This window comes from Sarcophilus harrisii, chromosome 3 (genome assembly GCF_902635505.1).
Source record: "Sarcophilus harrisii chromosome 3, mSarHar1.11, whole genome shotgun sequence".
NCBI classification, from domain to species: Eukaryota; Metazoa; Chordata; class Mammalia; order Dasyuromorphia; family Dasyuridae; genus Sarcophilus; species Sarcophilus harrisii.
In genome coordinates, this window is record NC_045428.1 from 425,232,742 (window position 1) to 425,252,159 (window position 19,418).

Here is a 19,418-nt window from a genome sequence, read left to right on the forward strand (position 1 = left end):
TTCTCATTGTCCCATGCTGAATCAAGTAATAAGTGGATTGAACATGGCATGTTTTTTTTTTAAACTCAAGATAAATGAATTTTCTACAATGAGAAAAATATTGAATATCTTTACTTTTCCTTGAAGATTGACTGTAATAAAGCCATAAGCTAAATTCTAAGGAATTGAAAGCTATTCTGAGATACTTAATATGCTTTAGCATAGACAGCGGGAGAAATGTGAGGAAACTGATATAATTATAATTATGAGTGTAACATCTTTCAATTGGCTTATTTGCATAAATTTAGTGAATAGAGACAAATTTTGTTTCAGACTCAGATTTCTCATATTCCATTTCCACCTCCAACCTAGTTGCTAACTTCTTTGACTCTTACACACCAAAGGAGCAGTATAGATTCCATTCTGTGCAGGGAGTGTAATGAAGCAACCTTTATTTAATGTCTTTTAAATGTCTGAGCCAGAAGTCTAACCTTGTAACTAGAAGAGGCTGAATGACTAACCATAATTTTGTATCTGGCAGAAATGGTTAAAGTAGGAGTTTAAAGTATTCTAGAGATAGAAAAGACCTGAGTTACCTAAACCTGAGGTCATGTAGACCTGATTTTATACACTAGGAAACTAAGAGATAAGGATCTTATATGTTAATTTTTTCTACTAATGCAGATCTAGCAACTACACTATGACTTACAATTTTAAGTAGTTGCCAGGGTTACTATGAGGTTCAATGACTTGCCTCTGGTCACATCACTAGTTACTGGAGGAGCTAAAACTAGAATCTAAATATCCTGACCCAGAATCCAATATTCTTTCTATTTATACCACAATGTGGACAATTTACTAAGTGATCAAATCCAAGGCTATGAAGTATTTTGGTTATTTTTTTAAATGAATACAATTGGCTATTATTCAACTCAATCTATTTTAACATATGTACTATATTATATATTATTAAACTTATATTAAGTCAATATAGCAAGTATAGTAGTGCTAACACAATATCATAGAAGACTGGCCTAGAAATTAGAAAGACTTGTTCTATGGTCTTGACACTGTGTGGCTCCAGACAAGATGTTTAGTCTCAGTTTCTTCATCTGTGAAATGGAGCAATAATAATATAACTTTCCTCATAAAATTATTGTGAGGGTCAAATGAGATAATATATGTAGACTATCAAGCCCAACCCATTAACCTTACATATGGGGTTTATAAAAGTTAAATGACTTGCCTGATACACAAGTATCCACAGAGGTGGAACTTGAACCTGGGGGTCTTCTGATTCTGAGTACAATATTGCTATTGTCCTGGGTTAAATATGGTTTAAAAGTTAAGAAAATAATGTCTCTTTTTTCTGCTAATGCATATCCCTCAATAATGCCTTTTCAAGTATATTAGATTGGCCTGGAAAATTAATAGTTACCTAATATTCTTACTGAAAAAAATTCTTATTCTTCATTCTAGAGACTCTATCGAGAAGCTTGGGACAAAGACAAGACACAGATTCACATAATGCCTGATACACCTGACATCATTTTAGCAAAAGCAAATTTGATCAATACAAGTGATGTAAGTTCAGTTTGGGAAATACACTTTATAAGAGTTTACTGAAATTGCTGCCAGCCCAGTTAATTCTAAGTTATTTTAAATATCTGAATATTTAAAATTACAAAATGTTTCTGAATTTGATTCCCCATATTAAGACTTTGTATTTTCTAGTTTCTAAGCAGTGTTTGATATCTGCAAAAGATGTGTACACAGGAAAGTTTAAGTGGAGTCCCAGTATCATTTTCCTAAATCCATAATTCTAAATGTCACTTTCATAGAATGATTTCTATGTTATAAATTCTAAAGTACAATAAATCAATGAACTTTGGGCACATATAATATCTCAGGGAAGTCTAAATAAATCCTTTGTTCTATATAATTACCACAAAAACTCAAAACCAGTAATTCCTTCCCATGCTTTGAATTTAAGATCAGCTTGCTTTTAAAATAATAGTCTAGATATATCACTGGAACTCACAATTTTTTTTCTGTATTCTTTAAAACAACAACAAAAATCTAATTCTTCAAAAATGATATTTAAAAAATGACCCTTTGCTTTTATAAGCCGTCACCTATTTTTTATTTGATACTAAATAGTATATATTGCATCCTTTTGGTTGTATTCAGACTTTATGTGACCAGATTCTTCTTTGGCAATTCTTCTTTTAATTGTTTTTCAGAATTTTTATGCAATTCCTTTTGATTCCTGACAAAAACCTTTCATAAAACACTGAAATAAATAGGAAAGTAATATTTCATTGCTGTATATTTTGATTGACCACAATGTTTTTCACTATAAAAGAATGTTAAAAATGGAATTTATTTATTTCCAATTTCATTTAAAGTCCTCTGTCTCATCCATGTTATTTTCTTGGAACCTGGAAATATTAAGTACTTTGGTCCCAACAGATTATAAATGATTTTAAAAATAATTTTGTTCCTCTCTTAATAGAAACTCTACCGATTAGGCTATGAGGAATTGAAGAAGAAAGGTTATGATCTTCCTATTGATGCTATACCAATCAAATCAGCCAAGGCATCCAGAGAAATTGCAAGTGAGGTAAGTCCCTATTTTTGCTTCATACCAACTTGATTATCATTTGATATTTCAATTGAACTGTTCAACTATTGCTGAGCTTAAAGCAAATCTCAAAAATTTACCTATTAAAACAGAGGCCTAGATAATTCTAGAATATTATATGAAAGGAGAATATGTCCATGGCAACTGTTTGACATAGGTTCAATTGCATATTTGAATTAGATTCAAATTTAAAATTTGAATTTAGTCTTGGATCTTCTCTAACAAATCCATGAAATAAGTAAATTCACAAGATTTTTGAATAAGCTATTGTAGTTAATATCTGTAATCCATTCATAAATGGTGACAATTTTGACTTGCTTTCTGACTTGTTTCTCCCCAGTACAAGTACAAAGAAGGCTATCGTAAGCAGCTTGGCCATCATATTGGAGCCCGTGATATAAAGGATGATCCCAAGATGATGTGGTCCATGCATGTGGCCAAGATCCAGAGTGACAGGGAGTACAAGAAGGACTTTGAGAAGTGGAAGACCAAGTTCAGCAGCCCAGTGGATATGCTGGGGGTTGTTTTGGCCAAGAAGTGTCAGACTCTGGTCAGTGACATAGACTACAAACACCCCTTGCACCAATGGATATGTCTGCCTGACCAGAATGATGTTGTCCATGCCAGGAAGACATATGATCTTCAGAGTGATGTGAGTTTAAGGCTATTGACTGGTCAATAGCAAAATATTTCTCTTCATTTTTTATCTTCCATGGCTATTGCCTCACTGTAGGGTAGGGTCAGTCACAAAGAGCTTAGCTTAATGCCCCTAGTTTTCTTAGAATTATGACATTTGGAGTTGGAAAGGACCTAAGTTCTTGGTTCAGTCTTTTTGTATTATAGCCAGGGAAACAAAAGACCTAAGAAGTTAATTCACCCTGTATCACTCAGGTAACAAAAAACAGAGCAGGTATTCTAAGTCAAATCCCATAATTTGAAATCAATATTCCTTTACCTACACCTCAACCATTTCTCTTCAACCTCTTGGAGGCACTATCCTTCAACTAACATTCAGAATAACTTTCAGTTGGCAGCTTAGAAAAATGCATAAAAATTAAAGATGATTTTGATCTGTACTTTCAAGCAAGAATATGGGTTTTTGAATGATATATCTAATCAGTTTCAATGTATTGTTGTGATTTTAAAGGCTGTATTTTATTTTACAACTTTTCAAAGTAAAGATTATATAAGAATGAAAACATAAGCAAACCCCCCAAAGATTTATCCCTCCCAGAATTGATTATGGCTTTTATATTAACTTGTTATTCATCTGAAATTTTAGCTTCAGTATAAGGCAGATCTCCAGTGGCTGAAAGGCATCGGTTGGTCCCCTAGTGGTTCCCTTGAGGATGAAAAGAATAAAAGAGCAACTACAATTCTGAGTGACCACATATATCGTCAGCACCCAGAAAAATTCAAATTTTCTAGTCTTATGGACTCCATGCCTATGGTTTTGGCAAAGAATAATGCTAAAACAATGAACCATGTAAGTCTTCTTATTTGGGGGAGGAGGGTAGTTTTATTTTGTATAATTTCTAGAAATCTCAATATACCTATCTCTTTTCTTCCTTCCTTTCTTTCCTTTTTTTTTCCTGAGGCAATTGGGGTTAAGTGACTTGCCGCCAGGGTCACACAGTTAGGAAGTGTGAAGCATCTGAGATCAGATTTGAACTCAGGTCCTCCTGACCTAACTGTCCCTCTCTTTTCTATTCCATGAAAAATCCATTTGATTAAAATCCTATTTCTATTCATTTTAATGAGGAAAATTATGAGAGCTTCTGAACTCCCCCAAAGGTTCCTGATTTTTATTTATGAATGCCCAAATAATAAATAGCTATAGGTTTTTTGTTGTTGTTCATCTCTGACTCAGTTTTCTTGGCAAAGATACCATTTCTTTTTCAGGCTCATTTTACAGATGAGTAAAGTGAGGCAAACAGGGTTAAGTGACTTGGCAACCATCATACAGCTAGTAAGTGTCTGAGTCCAGCTATGAACTCAGGAAGATGAGTCTTCTTAACTCCATGTTCAATGCTCTATTCACTGTGCTATTTAGCCATCCTAAATAGATGTTCAGTTAATAGTAATTATAGAAAGAAGAAAAATTGTGTGTGAGTGAGTATTGAGGTTGTGATAAAGGGAATGAATTCAGCCTGCTATGTGAAAATGGCTGGCATATCAAGGGCTAGGAGCTATCCCCATTTGGAACCTCAACTTTTTCAGAATTGAAGTAGTTCACACAGATTTTTTAGAATGGTATCTTTAATTCTTGAAGGGAAGGGTTGAGGCTCTTTTGAGACAGATGATTTAATATGGCAGTGAGAAAAACATGAAAGTATTTTTGTTTAGATCAGTTCATTGTTGTGTCATTCCTATGATTCAACATGACATTGTATTTGTTTATGTTTGTTTCAGCGTCTCTATACTGAAGCATGGGATAAAGATAAAACTAGCATACATATTATGCCAGATACCCCTGAAGTTTTGTTGGCAAAGCAGAATAAAATTAATTACAGTGAGGTAAGTGATTATATTGTGCTACATTGATGTTTTGAATATTAAAAGAATTTTTTCTTAAAAATAATCTTTTCACATGAACTTATACTTATTTATCAATATCTTAGAAACTGTATAAACTTGGTCTAGAAGAAACCAAGAAGAAAGGCTATGATTTGCGGGTAGATGCCATCCCCATCAAGGCAGCTAAAGCTTCCAGAGATATTGCCAGTGAAGTAAGTATATCCATGCAATTTTCCACCATTGACTAGCTCAAAATTTTCTCAATATCTTATATTTACAACATAACAATTACATGTTGAAGTCTAAGCTATCATAAAACATCTCCAGAAATCATAGTTTAATGTAAGTAAGCTTAGTGAAATCCTCATATCCAATTCTACATGCCCCAAAGTAAGCATTCTAAAGAAATATATTCTCTAAAACTATAAACTATATAGTTTTATATATTTATATATATTTTATATATATAAATATATAAAACTATAGTTCCATGTTTCTTTTCAGTGGTTAAAAATTTAATATCTGACTATACTTGGGTTGTATGTCTGGCTTATCAATGTGAAGAATGCATTTGTCAAAAGCTGCTATGAGTAGTAGGGTTTATTCAAAAATTCCTACTTATGTTCAGTGTTTTACTGAGCCAAAAGTAATGCTAGACATATGCTATTCAAAGTCTTTTCCTCAACTATGTGTTTTCCCTTTATGCCTGCTGAGACTGTATAAAGAATCACAGTCAAAAATAACATCATCATTATCTAGTCCAACCTATTACTAACCAAGAATTCCTTTTATTACATACCCAACACAAGGTCACCCAGTCTTTTTGTGGGGGGTGGGGAAGGGGAGGAAACCAGTACCTCCTGCAGCAAGCCATCTCACTTTTGGACATGATTAATTGTGAGAAAGGTTTTCCTGACATCAAGCCAAAATCTATCTCTTTTCTATTTCTGCCCATAACTGAATTCTAGCCTTTATAGACAAGTAGAACCTGTTGAATCCTTTCTCTTCACGACTGCCCTTCACATATATTAAGATAGCTGTAATCTATAGTAAGATAAATATCATTTCTCTCTTCTTTTTATCCTCAGACTTCTTCCTCAAGCTAAACATCCCCAGTTCATTCAATGAATCCTCCTATGGCATATTGTCTAATTCCTCTACAATCCCAGCCAATCTGCTCTAGATACTCTCCAATTTATCAATCTATCATTGTATAGTTTTACTCAAAATTCTAGAAGCATTTGAAATGCTAGAACATCTTATAAGTACAGACCTTAATTAGGAAACCTCAAGAAAGCTAGGATAGTTCTTCCTGCATCTTAATTCACTCTTGCAAAACAAAGATGTTGACTTGACATTTTTCCTTTTTTCTTTCAACAGCTATATTTTTCACTAAAATGTTTCCCCAACGTCTCACCATGGTACAGAAGAGACTAGGGATGTTTTTAATGGTACCCCAGTGCAGTGTATATTGCATTTGGAAAGTCTTTAAATATGGCCCCCATAATGGGCTTTATGTCTGTCACCCCAAGGGTAGCCTAAATTCAACAAGAGTTACCACCGTGGAGTTGGTCACTAGGTGCTGTATTTGGGGAAACCACAAAACTTGACAGTAAGAAGATTATAGTTCCTGAGTTAAGGGATATTATCTTAAAATCACAGATGAACAGATTAGGACTTTACCTGTTGCATACCTTTTCTTCCTCCCAGTACAAGTACAAGGAAGGCTATCGCAAGCAGCTTGGCCACCATATTGGAGCCCGAGCCATTCATGACGACCCCAAGATGATGTGGTCTCTGCATATAGCCAAGGTTCAAAGTGACAGGGAATACAAGAAGGACTTTGAGAAGTGGAAGACCAAGTTCAGCAGCCCAGTGGACATGCTGGGGGTTGTTCTGGCCAAGAAATGTCAGACCTTAGTCAGTGATATAGACTACAAGCATCACCTACACGAATGGACCTGCTTGCCAGACCAAAATGATGTCATTCATGCTCGTAAAGCTTATGACCTACAGAGTGAAGTGAGTATTGACAAATATTAAATGTTGGGGGGAAAGTTGTTTAAAATACCTGGAAAACATAGCAATAATATCCCAACCTTCATCCTCAGATCTATGAAGAAAGTAAAATGCTTTCTTTTCTTGACACTATTGATGATTTTCCCAGAATTTAATGCTAGTGGTATGGTTTAAGTATGCACATTTCAAGATTATTTCTCTCCTATAGGGCATAGTTTCTAATTTATCTCATAAAACTGAGACAATAATCTGTCTTTCTACAGATTAGGTTTTAAAAATTATTTGTTTGCATTTACTTTCATGTGCTTTTTAAATGAAGATTCATGACAGATTCAGAGATAAACTTCATTGCTATTTATGTCAACAGAATCTATACAAGTCAGATCTCCAGTGGATGAGAGGCATTGGCTGGGTACCAATTGGTTCTTTGGATGTTGAAAAATGCAAACGAGCAACTGAAATTTTGAGTGACAAGATCTACCGTCAACCTCCAGACAAAATAAAATTTACTAGTGTGACTGATTCTCTGGAACAAGTCTTGGCCAAAAATAATGCACTCAACATGAACAAAGTAAGCCCTCATTCTTTTGAAGAAAAGAACTTTCAGTGTTTCTAACTGAGAATCATGGAAAAGGAAGAAAAATCAGTAAAGAAAAAAGTTGAAAATTAAATAGTTTTAGTTTGAGACATCAGTAATTTTCTCTAAGTATTTATAACTCTTGTTCATTGATGTTTCTGAAACTTAGATTTAGAACATAGGCTCTTGGCTACTTTATATTTGGTGGCACACTGAATAGAGCATTAGAGTTGGAGTCAGGAAGCACTGAATTCAAATGCAGTTTTGGACACTTACTAGCTAGGTGACTCTGGGAAATTCACTTAATTAACTCGGGCCTCAGTTTTCTCATCTATAAAATGAGGACAATAATAACATCTTCCTCCTAAGATTGAGTTGATGTCTGTAAGGTGCTTTGCAAAATTTAATTCTATATCTGCTAAATATTATTGTTAAGTAAGATTACTTTCTTTTTACATTATTAGAATGTTTCATAGCATCTGAAGTTATTTGTAAGCTTTCTGTTTAAACATGCTTCAGTAGTTGTTATTTCTTTATGAATCAAATTACATTAGAATTCATTCATTCAGATATCCACCTATTCAAAAGCCATTTACTAAGTGCCCATCAAGTGTTGTGTACAGTGTTCTTACTATATGCAAAACACTATGCTTGAGACTGGGAAAGATGCCAAGGTCAATAAGACATGTCTTTGCCTTTATGAATCTCATAATCTATTATAAACACATATAAGCAAATATGCAATAAATATATGAAAAATTTGCAATAACTTTAACATTTAATAGAGTATGTTAAGAAATAAGAGAAGTAAAAAATACCAGACACAGTCTAAGGAACAAAAGAGTATTTCCAAATTCATTATTTCCTAAGGTCAACCTATTTCACTTGGAAAATTGTAAATGTTAGAAAGTCATTTTAATATAGAACATAAATAGCACATAAATTATTCCCATACTTCTTTTTAAAAAAAAATCTGCTTGTGTGATCAAAAAAAGTTCTAATTAACACTTCATATCATTATCTAATATATATATATATGTATATTTTTTTTCATTTATTTCCTTGATAGCGTTTATACACAGAAGCCTGGGATAAAGACAAGACCCAAATTCACATTATGCCTGATACTCCTGAAATTACACTAGCAAGACTCAACAAAATCAACTACAGTGAGGTAAGAACAAACATGAATCTTTGAGGTATTCAATATTTCTCTTCAAGTTTTTTTTTAAACTAATATTGGGCAAACACTCATTGACTAAATGGACATGCAGTCCACCTTTCCTCAATAATTTTGTCTAGTGAATATAAAATTATTTCCCAAACTGATAAATATCAGGATTAAGCTCCAATACTTTAAAATAACTTTTAAAATCTAGCACTAAAACTTCAGTCACCAAATGTGTAAGTCATCACTTTTGAAAACTTATGAGCTGATGAAGAACAAAATAAGAAGCAGAATAATATATTTACTAACAATGCAATAAAGACAAGCATCTTTGAAAGCTGTAAGAGGTATGATTGTGGAAATAATGATCCATGATTGGTCAAGGGTTGAGAATTAAAGATATTATTCATATCCTAAGAGGTAATAGATCTAGGATAAAGAATGAAACATATATTTTTGTACAAAGCCAATGAGAGAATTTGGTTTTTTTTGACTGTGTAGATTTGTCAGCAAAGTTGCTCTTATTCTATCCCAATTTTTCATAGGGAATCTTTACACCTTCTGGATTTGCCCCAGACCTGCCAGTCAGCAAAATTCAAGCCTACATTCTCAAATTATATATTTCTTTTTATTTTCAAAAGAATATAACACTTTAGAATTTCAAAGATGAAAAGAACCCTCCAAACTCATCTAGTTTAAACATTTCCCAAAACATTAGCCTAAATCTTCTTATTTTACAATTGAACAAAATGAAATCTAGAAAGAGCAAGTGATTTACCTATGGGAAGTAAACAATGGAGATTCCTTTTGAACTTAGGTGTTCTGACCTCAAAAGTCAGTCCTATTTCTACCATACTGTGATAAATCATGTCATGATCTCCAGGTCTCCTGAAAGAAGAGTTATTCCCTCTTCTTTCTAGGCTTCCATGCCTCTGGCCCATCTTTTATTTCCTTTAATATCTTTCTTCATAATGTCATTTGACATAAACTTCTCTGGAACAATTTAAGAATTAACAAGTAATAAGAATTTAATAAACCCAATAGGATAATTTTCTCCACATATAACATTTATGGATATCTAAGGAAAGCTAAAATACAGAACATTTATTCATCCTATAGTAGGTTGATTGCATGTACTTCTCTTTGTAGAGTTGACTGAGGCATTTTTTTTGTTTTGACTGTGAAAATTTCACTGTTGCTGCTTCTTCTTTTTATCTTAGAATCTATATAAACTTGCCAATGAAGAGGCAAAGAAGAAAGGCTATGATTTGCGAATTGATGCCATCCCAATTGTGGCAGCCAAGGCATCAAGAGACATTGCCAGTGATGTAAGCCATCGATTTTTTTTTTATCACTTCTGTGTTAGCTCTCTGAAACAGTATATTCACAAAGGGAGACAAAGTTAAAAAAAAAAGCTTGTCCTTGACATTTAAAAATGTTCTGTGATATATCATAGCAATTGATATTTTTTAAAGATTAAATTGTTTTTTAAAAAAGCTGGATTTTGAGGAAATGATAAACACAAATGATGAAAATATCGTGATAACCTGCAAGGCTTAATGTATTCAGTAAGGGTTGAGTGATCAAAAAGTAGGGGAAGCTAAACTGATGCATAAAAGATAGTTACATATGGATATAGCCAAAAGGATGCAGGGAAGAGCAAATTAACTGGGCTTATTAAATGTCTTCACTGCTTTAGCATTTTGTATTCAAATGAAATCCAACGGGGAGGATTAAAGTCAGCTTTCCTATATAATGTTTTGGCCGATAGCTTTGAGAAAAATACATGATGTATATGAATCACAGGTGATTTTGCTAAGCTTGTGGAAACAGAGTAAAGATAGTTAGATAGATGGATGGAGGGAGAAATTAATAGTTACCTTCTCTGCAATCTATTACCTTAGTTGACTGAAACATTGAAAAGTTAAGTGACTTTCCTAGATTCATAATGACCAATAGGACTGGAACAGAGGTCTTTCTGGCTCTGAGGTCAGTTCTCTGTTCACTGGAGATAATTTATCATCTACCACACTGCCTCTCATTTGGAATACATAGACAAGAATTAGGCAGTTTCTGCTTTTGATGTGCTTACTTTTCATTGGTTCCTCAAATCCTTCAACCTGCTCTCCTCTCCTCTCCTAAGGACCTTTTAAATAAAACTTTGTGGAATAAGTTGTTATATTGTAATAGTTTAGCTAACTACACTTTAGAAAATTTTTTATTGTATCTTATATATTCATATGTTAAAGCTTACCAAATATTATTTTGGATGAAGAGAATGCTTAATAAGCTATAAAAGCACCATACAAGTATGAGAGAAGAAAATGATTCTTTATAATATCTGAGATTATTCTGTATCATTAATAAAGAATGTTTTCTCCATAATTGCCTAATTTTATAGTAAAACTCAAATTCTATTCAAATTAAGAATGCAATCAGTGTACATTTAAATATTTCCTACCTTTAACTTAACTTATTAAAAATACAGTACTGTTTTTCACTCATACTGTTAGATTTACCCTCTTATAAATTCTATTTAGTTAGCTGAGAAGGTCAAATTAATGTTACACATATTCTGAACTCATACTTATTTGTAATACTTAATTGAACTAAGCTGAATACTGCCTTAAATAAATAGAAGGGGTATGATCTATGTCTTTTAGAGTTTATAGTTAAACATGCAAAAGTTATGTAATTGAAGAATTTTCATTTCAGTACAAATACAAAATTGGATATCGTAAGCAACTTGGCCATCATATTGGAGCCCGTGACATAAAGGATGATCCCAAGATGATGTGGTCTATGCATGTGGCCAAGATCCAGAGTGACAGGGAGTACAAGAAGGACTTTGAGAAGTGGAAGACCAAGTTCAGCAGCCCAGTGGACATGCTGGGAGTCGTGCTAGCTAAGAAGTGTCAAACTTTGGTCAGTGATGTGGACTATAAGCATCCTCTACATGAATGGATCTGCCTCCCAGATCAGAATGATGTCATTCATGCTCGTAAAGCCTATGATCTACAGAGTGATGTGAGTATGGATTAGACTTTTTTGAAATATCAGCAATGGAAATAATTACACCATGTGTTAAAAAAAATTACAATTAAATGGAGTGGAAATCATTTAAATAATTTAGCACACTATCACAAACACTTGGGAAATAGATGATCATTTAATCTATTCTAAAATACACTGTTATTTTAACCTGCCAACTCAATGAATACACACCAACACATAACCATCTATATTTTTGCATAAGGTACAGATATTAACTCACACTTAGAATAAATTGTAAATATAAAATGGTTTTTGTTTGCTAAAGATGGGAATCAGATAGAGTTTTGAGTCAATGTGCTATTTTAAAGGTTATTCTCTATAATGATTTGTATTGTTGCTCTTTTATTAATATTTTAGGGTATACATAGATGCATTATTTTATAAGCTAGGTGTATTTTGTTAAAAATTCTTATTACTCTCAATTAATAGTCCAAATTTACTAGGAAAGACATAGTCTTTCAATATTATTAGGAGATAAGGTTGCCCCTTTTAAATCATGACTAATTATTCTTCAATTATTTTTTGCTTTCTTGCATCATAAATACCATTCCCAAAAGCTTTTCTCTTGAGAAAATCTAAATGATATTCTTGTGTAATTAAAAAAAATTAGTTTTTTTCATCTTATTCAATTATATAATTATATACACATACACACATGCATACAAATGCACATTTATTTATTATTTTATTCTATCTATCTATCTATTTATTTATTCTTAGCTTGATGAGATCTATTTAGTTGATAATGACTCAACCTTGTCTTTTCTTAACACATGGGGGAGTCGCAAAACATTGTCAGAGCCCAGAGGGCAATAGAAAGAAGTTTATTTTTCAAATCAGAGATTTGAAAAGTACACTTTCTTTGCTGGTATTGAGTACTGTATAAATATTTGAAATAAATAGTTATCATTAGAGAGCTTTAGAGAACACAAATAATTTGGAATAATTATGGAGGATTTTATATTCATTGGTTGCTTCTAGAAATTTCAGTCCACAGTAACATTTGAAATCCAGGCACCTGTATTTTAAAATTATTGCTAAAAAGAGAGACTTTGCTTTCATTCTTAAAAATAGGTGGAAGTAGCCAATTGTCTTTACAAAGTGTAAATGCGACCTGGCTTGTTTATCTATTTCATCATTTTCCTTAGCTGCATTTCAAAAAAAATATTACTGTTGGATTCATCCATTCATTCATTCAACAAAATGCTATGACTAGGCAATGGAAAAGATATAAAAACTTTTAAAAAGGATGATCTTTTATGTAAGCTTGAAAGAGTTTATAAAAAAGTAGGATAATGCAGATCAGATCAGTATTCTTCCCAAGTTAAATAATATAAATGAAAAGCTGTTGAATACAATTGTAAAATATTGTTGTTGTGTTTCAATCTTCGCATTTCCTTTTATGAGCAGGATAGTGAACATTAATATCATTATCTGAAGAGACTGCTAGAATGTTTTGATTTGAGAACAGTCCTCTTCTGGGGTGGGGGTGGGGAGAATCAATTGGAATAATATTATTGGAAATTTCAGTAGAATAAAAAATAACCTGCACCAATAAAGCAAACAAAAAAAAATATATGATCATTTTTAGGTAAGCATAGGAAAGCTTCTGAGTCATTTCTGAACAATTCCTTCATTTTGTCTGATTAATGCACTAGAGAAAAATTTCCAAGGAAGGAAAGTGGCTTGTACTTAATTACTAATCCTTTTGCATTTTGTCTTTAAATTAGTCATCACTTTTTCTGACTCAGTGAACTAAGTTCTGATTTTTTTTTTTTTTACTATCAACAGAATATGTATAAGTCAGATCTCCAGTGGTTGAGAGGCATTGGCTGGGTGCCAATTGGTTCTTTAGATGTTGAAAAATGCAAAAGAGCAACAGAGATTTTGAGTGACAAGGTCTACCGTCAACATCCAGACACACTGAAATTTACCAGTGTGACTGATTCTCTTGAACAAGTATTGGCCAAGAATAATGCCATCACCATGAACAAGGTGAGCCCTCAATTTTCTGAGAAAGATTCAATTATATAGCATAATTAAAAGCCCTAAATGTAAGCTGTCAAGATCCTTTAGAATTGTTACAGGTCATAATTATGTTCTAATACTAATAGAACTAAAATAATATAAAAATTAGTGAACTCGTATATTTCAAAGTGTTGTTGTAGAGTTCTTTTAGTCATGTTCAACTTGTCATCAACCCATTTAGGATTTTCTTGGTAAAGATACTGGAATGGTTTGCCTTTCCTTCTCCAGTTTATTTTACAGATGAGGAAACTGAGGCAAACAGGGTTAAGTGACTTGCCCAGGGCCACATAGTAAATGTCTGAGGCTGAATTAAATTTAAGTCTTTCTGACTCCAGGCCCAATACTCTTTCCACTGTGCCACTTAACTTGCCCTTTATTCATCTAAACATTAGCTATTATTTATTGTATCTATCTAATACCAATACGAACAATTAAAATTTTCAAGCACCCAAAATTATACGTTTTACCCATATACAACTATATTTTTTCTTAAAGAATAATAATTTTGTATTAATTTGGCTTCCTAGGATTTCCGCAAAACATTATTTCTAATGCTAATTTATTTTCTATAATAGCGCTTATATACAGAAGCTTGGGACAAGGACAAGACTCAGATTCACATAATGCCTGATACTCCTGAAATCATGTTGGCAAGACAGAATAAAATCAACTACAGTGAGGTACAGAGCCGTATGGGTTCTAAATTTATTTTGCAATTACATTCAATTATTATGATTCTCTACCTTGAGTTCTCTACCCATGTGGGGAAGTCTTTAAGAACTCTTTTTTTTTTTTTTTTTGTATTGGACTATTACATTGACTGGATTCTCTAGGCCATAGAGTGGCCAGGTAACTCTAGTTAATGATGACTGAAAATATTATCTTACTGATCTTATCTAACTGATAATCTTCACCTAACTTAATTTTTAAGAATAAAATCAAACACAAAATCAGAACTAAAGCTCATGGGCTAGAGCTGAAACTTAAACTCAAAATTTTAGAATTTACATTTATAAAATAAATGTGTGGGTGATTTGACAATTTCTATGTGATTACCTCTTTAGCTTTATATTTAATTTAATTTTTTTTTTCATGTAGAATCTCTATAAACTTGCGAATGAAGAAGCAAAGAAGAAAGGTTATGACTTGAGAATTGATGCCATCCCAATTGTGGCAGCCAAAGCCTCAAGAGATATTGCCAGTGAAGTATGTTACTTAAATGAACACGATATAGTTGCTTATATGGGGACTTTTTTTTTTTGAAGTTGGAAATTCAATTACTCTTCAAGTGGACATTCTTATTTAGTTTGATTTTATAAAATGGAAGAAAAAAAAACTTACAATAGGACAAACCAAAGAAAACAATAGTAACTACAGAAAACTTAAACGTACATTCACCATCAAATATTTCAGATTGACCTAGATCCGTATTCAAATGTAAAATTAAATTTGTCTTAATTTATGCATTCCTAAATTACAGGGAAATGTCCCCACACTTTGTTGATATCTGACCTTTACAAAAATCACACAGACTAAAAATCAGGCTTCATGCAATGTTGGGATTAATGTTCATTCTAATCCCAAAGGAAATATAACATTCCAAGCCACTTTTGCCAGGGAAGGATAGTCCTTTTTATGTATCAATATCAACTAAAGCTTCCAATCTTAAAAGCTCTATCACTGAAAAAGTTATGGAAAAAAAATACTAAATAAAATGAAAGTTATTTATTATAAGGATTGATTCTGGATACATTCTGAATCTTGACCAGAACAAAGGAGAAGCAAAAACAGACTATATAAGATGTCCTACTATTGATTTTCAAAGAGCTTCCCTGGGACATGAAATTTCAAAAGAAGGAACCAGTGTGAAGGACCAAACTAGACGTTTACTGATGCCAAAAATGCATGTTCCCAAATGCATGCCTTCCTCTAACTCAGAGGCAATAGCTATCATTTTAGCTTAGTACTTTACATGCTACTAAAAATAGATTTATTATATTGGAATTGTTGCTTCTTCCTTTTACCTTTGCCTGAATCATTTAGCATACATTATGAATATATACTTGAGCCTAACTTTCTACAAAATTGCACTAGTTATGACATGGAAATCAATAGAAAATAATATCTAATCTTACCTTTCTATGAGAACAAGTTGGGGCATTATGTTAAGGGTTGTGTTCTGTGGAAAAAAAGAATAGGTGAAAAGGAATTATGTTCAAAGTAACTGATCTCCTGAAAGAATCACCATGACTATAATGATAACCTTATAAATACATGAACTAATTATGTCAATTTAAAATTTTAAAAATCACATTTGTTTCATTTCAGTACAAGTACAAAGAAGGCTATCGCAAGCAGCTTGGCCACCACATTGGAGCCCGTGACATAAAGGATGATCCCAAGATGATGTGGTCTATGCATGTGGCCAAGATCCAGAGTGACAGGGAGTACAAGAAGGACTTTGAGAAGTGGAAGACCAAGTTCAGCAGCCCAGTGGACATGCTGGGGGTTGTTCTGGCCAAGAAGTGTCAGACTCTGGTCAGTGACATAGACTACAAACATCCCTTGCACCAATGGATATGTCTGCCTGACCAGAATGATGTCATTCATGCTCGTAAGGCCTATGACCTGCAGAGCGATGTAAGTACTAAGAATATATAATAGAGTAAGAGCAGTATTATTAGTAGCAGCAGAAGTAGGAATAGCAACAGTAGCAATAGCAGTAGTAAATGTAATAGCAGCAAGAGTGTTTTCATATAATTATGTCACCAATAAATCCAATTGATTATATACAATATCCTGTACTGAACAATGGGTATATAAAGCTAAAAAATGACACAGTCCCTGCCTGCAATTAGCCTATATTCAAGGAGAGAGGATAAGGCATGTTGATGAATAAAGATGATACAAGGTTGAATGTTAAAAGACAATGGACCCTGGGCAAGTCACTTAACCCCAATTGCCTCAGGGAAAAAAGACAATGAATTGTAAGAAAATTTGGAGAGCAAGCACTTTCTATGAGAAGATTAGAGAAGGGATCATGAAAGAATAAGCACTTGATATGGGCCTTGCAAGAATAGAAGCTTTTAATAGATAGAAGGAATGAAGCAATATAGGCAAATGCATAGAGCCAGGAGAAGCCACCATGTGATCAGGGAACAGTGAGAAAGCCAGTTGAGTTGGAAGATAGAGTGCATGAAGGATTAACAGTGTGAAATAAAACTGCAAATGCACTGTGCCATATGTGTCACGTGAAGGAGTTTCCATTTTGTCATGGCTATAAGGAATCATAAAAAATTTTTGATCAAAGGAGTGACATGGAGGGAAAAGTGCATTAAGATTATTGTGACAGCTATGTGAAAAATAAATTGTAGAAGTTTTAAAAAATTGGTTGGTAGAGATACCAGTTAGGGAGCTATTAGAATATTTCAGATGAAAATTAATGAGGGCCTGAACTATGCTAATGACAATCACTTTGAATATAAAGATGGAGAGAGACTATGGAATTAGAATTGAGAGGACCTGTCAATATACTAGATGAGGGCAGTCAGAGAAGAGAGAGGAATTAAAAATGACTTCAAGATTTTGAGTATGAGTGACTAAGATTGGTGATTATTGGGAGTAAGAAAATTGGGATTAGAGACTTTTAGTAATAATTTTAAGTTAATTTGGGGACTCACTGAACTTGAAGCAACAATTATTAGGTGGTTAGAATTAAAGATCTAAAGTTATGGGAAAAGATTGAGACCGGATATATTGATTTTGGAGTTATATGAATAGAAGCGATGATATAACTGGTCTTGTGAAAGATTGAGCTCCACTCCTTTTATATACTAAGGCTTTCTCAAAGCTCACCTTGAGGTGGCAAAGGAGTATAGTCTCCTTTATAACCCTTTTCCTACAAAAGCAAAGTGGAATTCATCTAGAATTCATAAAATCATAAAATCTCATAGAATCTTCAATTTGGAAGGCACTACAGAAGTCATCTGATTTGGTTTTTACATACATAGAGAAGCAATCTGATACTGTGGACAAAACACTCTCCTGCTTAATATCTATGTGACACTGGGTAAATGACTCTGGGTTCAGTTTCTCTATCTTTAAAAAGAAAAAAAAAAATTGAAGTTGGTGGCTTTAAGAACTCTTCCAGATCTTTTTGTGCGATACTATACAGCTTCTACGTATACAGCTTCCCTTGTAACAACTGATTGCTTTTTTTCTCTGCTATTCTTCTCTCCCTACCCCTCAGGTACTTACTATATATATATATATATATATATATATATATATATGTGTGTGTATATATATATATATGTGCGTGTGTGTGTGTGTGTGTGTGTATATATATATATATATATATATATATATATATATATATACTTATTGATGGATTTGTTTTACCCAGATGTCACATAGTTTTGGTACCTCCATTCCCCTCTTGACTCCTCAATATATTCTGACTTACATACCCCTCTTTAGTTGTTGTTGCTTTTAAAAACACATCTGGCATATTATAAGGTTTGATAAGCTAATAAGATTAGCCAAAAGAATAGTATATATTTTCTTTTTTCATTTCTTCAAAATAAATGACAATGCAAGTACAACTTGTTCACTATTTTATTTGTTTCCAATAGAATGTTTACAAGTCAGATCTCCAGTGGCTGAAAGGTATTGGCTGGGTCCCAATTGGTTCACTGGATGTCATCAAATGTAAGAGGGCTGCAGAAATTTTAAGTGATAATGTCTATCGTCAGCCTCCGGACAAACTTAAATTTACCAGTGTGACTGATTCTCTGGAACAAGTGCTGGCCAAGAATAATGCCATCACCATGAACAAGGTGAATTGACAATCTTTAATAAAACACAGGGTTATCTGTCTATAAGGATCCATGTGAACTAGGCCATACATTTTTTCTTACTCCAATTGTGTCTATATCCACTTTATAATGAATCACTTTTCTCCTATATTCAAACACTGAATAATTCTGAAACCACTATTGAGTTATTTGAATGAATGAAAAAAATTTTTTGAGTTCTTTCTATGTACTAAATATTGTGCTCAGCACTGGGGATATAATTAGAAAAATTAGTCTCTTTAAAAAAACTTATTTATTTATTTAATATTTCTCCAATTACATTTAAAACAATTTTTACATTTAAAAAAAAATTTGAGTTCCAGATTCTCTCCCTTATTCCCACTCCCAACTACCATTAAGAAACCACATGTGAAGTTATGGAAAACATTTCCATAAAAGACTTGTTGTAAAAGAAAACATAGATCATCTGCCCTAATTAAAAAAAAAAAAACCCTCAAGAAAAATATGGTTTAAAAAAAGAGAGAAAGAATATGATTCAATCTGTATTCAGATAAAATTAGTTTCTTCTCTAGGTATGAATAGGATTTTTCATCTTAAGTCCTTCCGAATAGTTGT

The 19,418-nt window shown here is 32.9% G+C and overlaps 1 protein-coding gene across 6 annotated transcripts in view; it reads left to right on the forward strand.

Annotated features, from left to right (window-relative positions):
- NEB (nebulin) overlaps nucleotides 1–19,418 on the forward strand; it is a 206,663-nt gene that overhangs the window by 80,091 nt on the left and 107,154 nt on the right. For all 6 annotated transcript variants that reach the window (XM_031960690.1, XM_031960684.1, XM_031960686.1 and 3 more), the window contains exons 55-70: nucleotides 1,459–1,563; nucleotides 2,495–2,602; nucleotides 2,964–3,275; nucleotides 3,906–4,109; nucleotides 5,036–5,140; nucleotides 5,245–5,352; nucleotides 6,851–7,162; nucleotides 7,527–7,730; nucleotides 8,806–8,910; nucleotides 10,125–10,232; nucleotides 11,620–11,931; nucleotides 13,750–13,953; nucleotides 14,562–14,666; nucleotides 15,085–15,192; nucleotides 16,315–16,626; nucleotides 18,621–18,824. In XM_031960690.1, coding sequence (XP_031816550.1) covers nucleotides 1,459–1,563; nucleotides 2,495–2,602; nucleotides 2,964–3,275; nucleotides 3,906–4,109; nucleotides 5,036–5,140; nucleotides 5,245–5,352; nucleotides 6,851–7,162; nucleotides 7,527–7,730; nucleotides 8,806–8,910; nucleotides 10,125–10,232; nucleotides 11,620–11,931; nucleotides 13,750–13,953; nucleotides 14,562–14,666; nucleotides 15,085–15,192; nucleotides 16,315–16,626; nucleotides 18,621–18,824 — 2,916 coding nt within the window. The remainder of the gene's footprint in view (nucleotides 1–1,458; nucleotides 1,564–2,494; nucleotides 2,603–2,963; nucleotides 3,276–3,905; nucleotides 4,110–5,035; nucleotides 5,141–5,244; nucleotides 5,353–6,850; nucleotides 7,163–7,526; nucleotides 7,731–8,805; nucleotides 8,911–10,124; nucleotides 10,233–11,619; nucleotides 11,932–13,749; nucleotides 13,954–14,561; nucleotides 14,667–15,084; nucleotides 15,193–16,314; nucleotides 16,627–18,620; nucleotides 18,825–19,418) is intronic.